Source organism: Populus alba, chromosome 9 (assembly GCF_005239225.2).
Source record: "Populus alba chromosome 9, ASM523922v2, whole genome shotgun sequence".
In the NCBI taxonomy this organism is placed as follows: Eukaryota; Viridiplantae; Streptophyta; class Magnoliopsida; order Malpighiales; family Salicaceae; genus Populus; species Populus alba.
In genome coordinates, this window is record NC_133292.1 from 2,628,458 (window position 1) to 2,637,725 (window position 9,268).

Sequence of the window (9,268 nt, forward strand, 5' to 3'; positions counted from 1 at the left end):
AAGCCTATAATTCATGTTTGGTTCGAAAAGTTCAAGGTTTTTATATACATAAACAATTTTTTAAAAATATTTAATTCTGTTAGTTTTTTAATTTTAATAAACTAATTATTTTATGAAAATAACATGTAAGAAAAAATTTTATTGGGAGCCATCAATCACCGGTAAACCATGCGGTCATACAAAAACAAGTTCAAACTAAGACGACCCAATTTAGGGTTGAGACAGTTGAATTTAAAGGATAAAGTGAATGTCCTCGAGCAACTAGTGACAACTCTTACTAGTATTTGTGCTTCACCTCGTTGTCCTCCTAGTTTTGGTGAAGATCCACCTCTATTTCCTCCTCCAGCTTCTGTCCACTAGATAGATAAATTATATTTAATAATATGTTTAAATTAATAATAAAAATTTGATTTTTTTTTTATTTTACTTAAGTTTAATTCTATTTGAATTTGCTTTTTATTCTATTTTTATTCTGTTTTATTTTTTTAATTGTATTATTTGTTTTATTTTTTAAAAATAATTACATATAATACCAACATAATTACCATGGAATTAGAGTCTCTTAGAGAGTTCTAGAAAATTAAAAAAAATTATAAGACTTGCCACTGTTATATGTAATCTTTGATTGATTAATTTCGTCAATAATATGCATATAATCACTGATGGATTTACCATTAGTTTATCCCATCAGTAATATGTCATAATCACTGATGGATTTACTAACAAAATTATTGCCAGTAAATGTTTTTGTTTGACGTGGTAATTCCATTGATGATTATATTCTTGACAATATGACTAGCATAATAGAAATCACTATTGATATGCTTTTTTACAATATTTTTTCTTACGTTATTCTGTTGATAATTGTAATTCTAACATAATCGAACAACAACAAAATATTTAATTGGTGTTTTGTTATTTTCTAGCAATGTTACCAGAAATAACAAGTTAAAGTAGCATTCCTCCATTTATTAGAAGTTGTTTTGATCTTGATCCATATATTATACATAAACTAAAAGGAAATGGTTTTTACTATAGAAATGATGAATTAAAATTTTCTCCATTTTTTTTTACTATAATAGGCATTGTAGCGGTTACAAATCAATAATTTTCAGTGGTTTTGTTTTTAGAAAACTAAATTTTCTTATATATATATATATATATATATATATATATATATATACTTTTTATACTTGATATTTTTATCATTTTATACTTGGCTTATTTATCATCATTTTTTTTCTTTTCTTCATTTTCTATTATATTTTTTGTTAGTTTTTCTTCTTTTTTTGGTAAAAAATATTATTTTTTATTCTTTACACTTGAAATATTTATCATTCTACATTTGACCTATTTATACCATTTTTTTATTCTTGTTGTCATTCTTTTTTATTTTATTTTTAATTTTTTTTGTTTTTGAAAAATTATTATACAAAGACAGAGAAAATAGTGTTTCAATGTAGTAATTGCAACATTGTCCTATTTATTTACAACGTTAAAAATGAGCTTGAGATCATATATGTCTTTACTAACACTTATGATATTCACTATATTTTATTATATATAAGCATTGACTTTTTGATTCACAGTTATATTTTTTACCTGCCATCAAAAAACATATTAATAACACCTACACATTAATTTATTTGTGTTAGAAAAAACAAATTCAACCTGCAGTTAGGCGAGTCAAATAAATGCGTTAACATTTTTTTTTTTGTATTTATTGGCATAAATGGTTCTTAATTTATTTAATTGAATGCATGTATAATTTTTTTTAATAATAATTAGGATTTTAGTTTTAAAAAAAATATTTAAAAAACTTGCATATTTATTTATTTTTTCCAAAAAAAACTATATGACCTACGGCGAAGCACGAGTCAAATAATCAATATAAATAATAATAATAATAATAATAATAATAATAATAAAATTTGAGGTAACCTATGGAATTTGCATGAGTGGGCATGCATTAATTTCAAATACAGATGAAAAAAAAAGTGGTATTTTCTATACTGATTTAATAACTCTACGTCTCAATGAATTGTAGCTCGACTAACATTAACATTGCCCTGGCTATTAAGAGATTTTGAGTTTGAAAATTTTCATAATAATAAAAAATGAATAAAGGAACCGAGGAAAATAAAAATAATAATAAAAAAAAAAGCTTTTATCTGAGGACAAATATTTCCACCATTTGGCGCAAGAATGAAAATCACATACACATCCACAGTTAAAGCAATATTTAAATTTACAAATATAGATTGGTATACCCAAATAACCCATTTTGCATATCCATGAAATCTTGATTTCCATCTACCTATGCCCCGAAGTATGAGTATATAATATACAATCATTAACCTTAATCATGGCCTCAACCCTCCCTAATTACCTATTTATAAGAACACTTGGCTAGTTGTTCTCTGTAACTAAAACCTAGCGATACTGAGTTTTCTTCTTGGTTTACAGCAACCATCATGCTTAGCTTTTTTCAGCCTCGATCTCTTTCTATTGGCCAGGGTACATTAGAAAGGAGAGAGCTATTATTTGCTCATGTTACCTGAGATGTTCTTGAGAAGCACAACTATGAATTCTGAAGTTAAGTACAATATAGTAAGTAGTAAATTGATCATCAGGCCACAAAATCTGGCAATAATTGTGCAGGAAACCTCTTTCTGTTTTGGATGTCAATGCTCTCAAAACCAGTGCTGGAGTGAGAATTTTGTGAGGTGTTAATCCCAGAAAAGTCAGGTTCCGTACCGCTTCCAATTTCTAGTCTTCTTCCTCCGAGCTGATTAATGTTCTGGTTCGAGAGGTAGTTTTGTTGAGTTCCTGAAAGAGAAAGGTTCTCGCAATGCGGCAGACCAAGAGTAAGGGAAACACTGTTTCCACTAAATCTTGGTGTCATCTGCTCAAGGTTAAACCTCCCAAGATCTCCCATTGGATATGCTCCAAATCCACCACTGCTAGTTATTAAAGGATAGCCATCCTTGATTAACCTTTCACCACCAAAATTCGCACTGATTTCCCTACTTGTCTCACCTTGCTTCACGTCCATGTCCATGGAGAGGATACTGCTTGGAGAATTCTGCATGTCACTACTCGGTTTCTTTGAGCTTCTATGAGAAATGCCTTCCATTTCATCTGGTCCAATAAGGGTGAAACCAGCTTGCTGGTGAAGGGGTGCTCCCATGGGAGACATTGAGATTGCGGGATATGAAAACCTTGGAGGAGAAGCGTTCTGGTTCCTGGGTTTTTCGGCTTGTTTCGAGTGAAGTACTCCCTTAAGTTGATCCATCTGAAGTGTACTGCTCTCTCCTGGTGCGCTAGAATGAGACCTCGACTCCTTGTTCTCATTTTTATTTGCGTTCTCCTCAGAACCAGTTTTCTCTTGCTCCTTGATTTCCTCAACGTACATTTCCTCAACCATTGGCTTCCACAGCCGAACCCGAGCATTTATAAACCAATTAGACACCTACATATGATCAAATCATTAATGTGATGGAGATTAGATAATTCATAGCGGTAGAAGGAAATTACATTCTCTATAATTTATTAAATTCGGATTACAAAGGAGAAGTTCGAATCTAAAACCTCCGAGAGCGAGAGAGAATGAGTATCAGTACTTGGGCTACAAGCTGATTGGCTACTCTATAATTTATTTTCCAGAGACATATATATTGGGAATGAAGAGGATTAGGGTTCATACCTGGCTCCTAGTAAGCCCTGTTTGTTTTGCAAGCATGTGCTTATCAGAGTCTTTGGGATATCTGCGTTCAACCAGAAGCAAAAAATTTGTCACAAAATTATTCAAACTCAAAAGTAGCCAATGCATGCATATATGCACGATACCATATACTTGTAAGATCATATATATACCCAAAACTATTATTGAAACCTCGTCTTAAAGGTAGGAGAAGTTTCAAAAATGGTTTTTATTATGTTCATGTTTTAGACTACTGAGACTTCCAGAAACTTACGGGTGAAGGAAGTGCTCAAAGAGCCAGGCGCGAAGAACGGAAACAGCACGTTCCGGCAATCCTCTCTGGGGTCTCCAAGCATTATGTTGGACCATTCCCAATTGTTGTAGTGCTCGCTGTTGTCGAAGCTGATGATCCACGTACCTTAGTCTTGAACCTTCAACCTTCGCTCCTATGCAATCCTCTTCACCCAAACTCTTGCTTGCGGCTCTGATTTGCGAAGAAATTGTGTCTTTAAGACTCCTGAATTGCTTTGAGATAGTCTGTAATGCTAGGGCAGTGTATGATTTCGCCGCACCAAATCCTGATGCTTGCTCGAAGGAGGAAACGACTACTTGCATTTGGTGGTGGTATTGCCTGTATCTTTGTTCCACCTTTGAAAGTTTCCAAAGCAAGAAAACAGATTTTAAGTACTATACGTAGGACCACATTAGACTTGAGGACTTTATAGTATGTTTCAAGTTGCCTTTCGTTAGTTCATGACAACCACACAAAAAAGAAGAAAAAGAAAAAGGAAGAATCAAGAAAAACAGCTGGGGTAATTGATATAACCAGAGATACCATGGTTTGTCTGAAATGAAATCGACTTTGCTAATGGACCCTAGCTCTTTACTGGGACCTAACTTAACAGCCATAAAAGACGAACATATATAGTTTGTACATTAATGAAAATAAACTCTCTCTTGCTCTACAAATTTCCATCATGTTCTAAGCTATAAGTCATCTCTTCTTCTTCTTCTTCTTCTTCTTCTTCAAGATTTAATTGTTGATGTCCATGAAACCACCAAGATGAACCCAAATGCAACCCGTTGATTACTAGATAAAATCTAATCTTTGTTTACAAGTTGAAGAACAAGGAGCCATAACAGGAATAAGCATCCAATTTAAAATTTCACAAGCAAAGAAACTACAGATATATAGTAATAGCAAGGCCTAATTATGATTGTGTATAGATTTAGTGGCAACAAGATTTTCTAGTGATGAATTCATCTTTAGAAGGTACAAAAATCAATTGACAAAGACCTTACTCTAGTTCTAACCGAACTTTCAATTTCCACTATTGAAATGGCACACGTGAAATTACATGGAGCATATGAAAGGTAAGTTTTTAGTAATTTACATCTTCAAAGATGAAAAATCTAAAGCAGCCATCAAAGAAAAGCAGTCAGAGATATATCCATGTGCAACTTGTTTTATAAACACATATATGTACGTACCTCGTCGAGCATGTTTACAAGCTTTCCCTTCTTCATTTGCAGCTCCTGCCTATGGGCTGTCGTCAGCTCAGCTCCACGATTAGCAGCATAAGCTTCACCACCACTAGATCCATCCCCAGTTATGGATTCTTTAGTCATCTTCATCTTCTCTTTAGAACTCCCTTCTATCAAGCCACTCTTTATTAGGTCTTTCCCAACATTAACAGCTTCATCAAGCAACTCCTGTGTAGCTCTCAGGTACTTGGATCCCAAAACCATGTTTTGCAAACCGGAAACCCCATTCGACACTGCCGAAACAGAAGACGGAGAGTTCCCAGAAACTCTGATTTCATCACCAGAAGACACAACCGAAACACGAGGATGCAATGCTTGAATCTCATGATGTTTATTGCTTATAGCCCTATTATACGGTGTCGGTGGTGTCGGTGCTTGCTGAGACGAAAGACTTAGAGATAACCCTTGCCTTCCAGGAGACACCGCCACTGGCCTCCGAAAACCCACCTGCGACGACACGACATCATTGGCCGCACTAGACTCACAGGCTGTTGCGACCGAATTCTGATCTATCGAACCCCAAATGTTATAGTGAAGATGACTAGGGACAACCCCATGTAGGGACGGACGGCTGTGACTGTCTGGAGTAAGAGAAGCGATATTGGAGGAGGGAGCAGCAAGTGGGATGCCGACAAAGTGGTGGTTCTGCGGGGGGCCATGAGGAAGGTTTCCGGTGTGAAGGCCATTATTGGAAGCGGCAGTACTACTACTGGGGTTAAAGAAGATCATGTTAGGGGGCTGTTGTTGGTGCTGCTGTTGAGTCGAGTCAGAGTAAGAAGAGAGGTAGTTAGGGTTCATAAGATATAGTGTCTGGATCCCATCAGATGGTGCAGCTGCTGCTTGGATTTCTGAGCTTCCATGAAAGTACGTTGCCATTTAATATGATTCACAAAAGGCAAAATCAATAACCCTTTGAGCCTCACTCCTATATATGCAAAAAACTTTTATGTATCCAAGCTTGAAGCACTGAACAAATTAAGGATCAGCCCATTTTGATGATCGATTCAGAGGAATTGGATCCTGACTTGAGTCTGGCGAAATTCTGGACAAAGAAACAAGAGCAAAAGAGACTGATTATGAATCTATCTGTGTGTGTCTATATATATATATATATATATATATATATATATATAAACATGATAAAACAAAGAATCCAAAACAAGTATGTGTGTGTGTGTGTATAGTCTACAGCACAAATCACCTACTAGGTAGCTAGAAACTTAAAATCTGATCAGAAGAAGAAAAGGAAGAAGGTGTAGAATATGAGCTGAAGATGTTTATATATAGCTCGCTAGAGAGGGAGTGGATAGGAGAGAAAGAAAAGGAGAGAGAGAAATTAGTTAAGAACAGGACACAAACCCCATCAAAGATCTTCATCCAGAGACCGCAGATTAATGTATAAATAAAGAAAAACAAGAAATTGTGAAAAATGGAAAGGAACCCATCAAAGAAGTTGCAGAGACAGGTTCAGCAATCAGTACCCTTCAATTATGATTAAAGCAAGCAATTGCACACGAAGGAAGGAAGGAAGCAGTAATTGTGCTTTTTCATTAAAAAAAAAAAAACAAAAGAAAAAGAAAAAAACAGAAAAAGCAGTAGTAGAGCTACCTATTTCTATCAATCTATACAAGGACATGAGTTAAATATTTATGTATCCAACAACAACTGTTTACCAAGACAGCAAGAAAGCTCTTTAGAGTTTAGACTACTCGGGTAGGGGTCTGATGATCTTGTCAGAGAGAGACCCTTTTTTATTTCCCCTGCCGTTCTCCAAGTAAAAATGATAATGATAAATACAAGAGAAAGATAGAGGCTTTAAAAAGTCTCACAAGAAAGATACCCTACTTTAATTTTTCACTCAACTGTACTTACATTTATGGTCTTTCTTTTACATTCTCTCAATTATTTTCTGACATTAACAATACTAAATTCCGAGCTCACAAAAGAGGCTGAGATCGAAAGGGAAATTTAGGAATTAAGGGATTAAAATAAAAGGATTTCAGAGAAACTCTATACATTGTAGAGATTCTCACGAAATGAGAGAAGGTTTGAACAAAATACTAAATAATAAATTTAGTAATGTTTTTCAATGCAAGTGAGTGTATACTATATTCAATGTTAAGCAAGATCAGCACTCTAAATCATAACGAAGGGTCGGTGTTTATATATATATATTGTTCTTAATTATTAATTAGTAAGCTTATTATCACCATACCTAGCTCTCTTCGGTATTTTGAGCTTGGCAACTTGGGTGGATGAAAAAAAAGAAGAAAAATTCCAGTGACTTGACCCTGCTTTTCAAATCATTTGATGCAGGCACGTTTGACAGGGAACTATAAAATAAATACGACAGATCTGTCCAGGCAGAGAGAGAGAGAGAGAGAGAGAGAGAGATAGGGTTTGATCTGTAAGGAAATTAAGTGGGACAGCAGAACATAAGATACAAGCAGCTGAAAAACGAGGAAATGTCTTCTTCCACAAAGGGCTTTGGATTGATTACAGTTAGCTGGAGAGGAGAAAGGTCAAGGAAGTCCTCTTATTGGCCTTTCGTTAGACCTTTGAAAAATATCTCCTGTCCTCCATTATTTATACACCTTTCTCTGTGTGTTTGTGTGATTATAATTTGCTTGCCTTTTTTTCTTCTTTTTTTTTTGGATGCAAGGGAGGATAAAGTGTTTGTGAGACACCTAGTAATAATCCCCACTCTTTTGAAAGCAACTTCCATTATCAAACAAAGGTATTCAAGTGGCCCTCGAATATTTAATGTGTGTTTGTTTCGATCGATCGGCTGCTCGCACAAACAAACCCTAATCTAGCTTGTGAAGGCATATATATTGCTAGTTCCAACTATTACAAATAAACGTACCTTTAATCTAGCTAGTGGAGGCATATATATGTCACCTATTATTATTAAGCATCCTGAAATTAATTTGATTTCAAGCACAACTTATAGTTTTTTTTTTTTTTTTTGTGAATAAAGATGTGTATAGATAGGTTGAGTGGATATAATTAGATGACAAACATTATGATTTTTACTCTCACACGCATATAAAAATTCTAATGTTTCCCCTTGATTTTAGTATAACGAAATACATGTATTTTTTTAGAAAAAAATTAAAAAGAGACATATACAACTTTTCTACAAAGATATATTAAATAATGGGAGGAATTTTATTTTTATTTTAGCAAAAAAAATGGGATTCTAAATAAAATGAGAGTGGTGTTCTCCCCACTACACTTTTATTATTCTCACTCCATTATTTATTGAAAAGACTAAACTAGCCTTGTTAATGTTTTTTCTTCTATTTTATCAAAAACCTTAAAAGCTATTAACTTTAAAATGGATATTCTTTATACTATCAGAAAATTGATAAATACAAACAAAACTATCAACGGAAAAGAATTTTATCAATAAATTACAGTGAAATTTACTGACATAATAATTCCTCACTATGTCCCTCGGTATATGCCATTGAAAAATTTTTTGTTAGTGTATACCGATAGAATTACAATAGAAAAAAATAAAAATAAAAATTATATTCTTCAATAAAAATATTATTGATTAAATAATTCTTCAGTAAAATACAAAATTCTGATAGTATTATATTCTTAAAACAATATACAAAAAATAGTAAACTATGTCCAAATATTTGTGACTTTATTTTTCAAAAATAAAAGTCAAGTAATTTGTTTCTTCTAAACTTAATATTGAATTGGTCATAAATAATGTGAATTTTATATAAAAGTTATGATGCAAATTAAATATAAATATATCATTTTATTAAGAAGTGAGTTACTAGACTCAACCTATTAACTTTAAATGGAATGAAACTCCACTTATATCACCTGAACTAACTACTCGAGGCATTCAAACAAATAAACTAACATAATTACATGAATAATATGTAGTAATTTCATGCTTTCAATAACAAATTAAATTCATTAATTTTTTTTTTATAAAATAAAAGGTCGTCTGAATTTATTCTTTTTAAAGAAAAACCAGACATATAGGCACTAGGC

The 9,268-nt window shown here is 33.3% G+C and overlaps 1 protein-coding gene across 5 annotated transcripts; it reads right to left on the minus strand.

The window, feature by feature from the left end:
* Positions 1 to 2,153: 2,153 nt before the first annotated feature.
* Positions 2,154 to 7,079, minus strand: LOC118053834 (BEL1-like homeodomain protein 1). Of its 5 annotated transcripts, none has more exons than XM_035065220.2 (5): positions 6,922 to 7,079; positions 5,195 to 6,290; positions 3,978 to 4,351; positions 3,707 to 3,767; positions 2,154 to 3,472 (listed from the first exon to the last, which is right to left on the minus strand). In XM_035065220.2, the coding sequence occupies exons 2-5, from the start codon at positions 6,122 to 6,124 to the stop codon at positions 2,630 to 2,632; spliced, it is 2,208 nt and encodes a 735-aa protein (XP_034921111.1). In that variant the 5' UTR covers positions 6,125 to 6,290; positions 6,922 to 7,079; the 3' UTR covers positions 2,154 to 2,629. The 5 variants fall into 5 exon arrangements, with proteins under 5 accessions (XP_034921111.1, XP_034921108.1, XP_034921109.1 ...); XM_035065217.2 differs by having other exon boundaries at positions 6,857 to 7,012; XM_035065218.2 differs by lacking the exon at positions 6,922 to 7,079 and adding an exon at positions 6,730 to 6,848.
* Positions 7,080 to 9,268: the final 2,189 nt, after the last annotated feature.

Bases quoted from the DNA above. Each gene is read 5' to 3' on its own strand.
- LOC118053834 (XM_035065220.2), bottom strand. From the start codon at position 6,124: ATGGCAACGTACTTTCATGGAAGCTCAGAAATCCAAGCAGCAGCTGCA. The intron at 4,352-5,194 runs GTACGTACATAT...AAACTTTCAAAG, and splicing joins TTGTAAACATGCTCGACGAG to GTGGAACAAAGATACAGGCA. The intron at 3,768-3,977 runs GTAAGTTTCTGG...GGTTGAACGCAG, and splicing joins TTTGAGCACTTCCTTCACCC to ATATCCCAAAGACTCTGATA.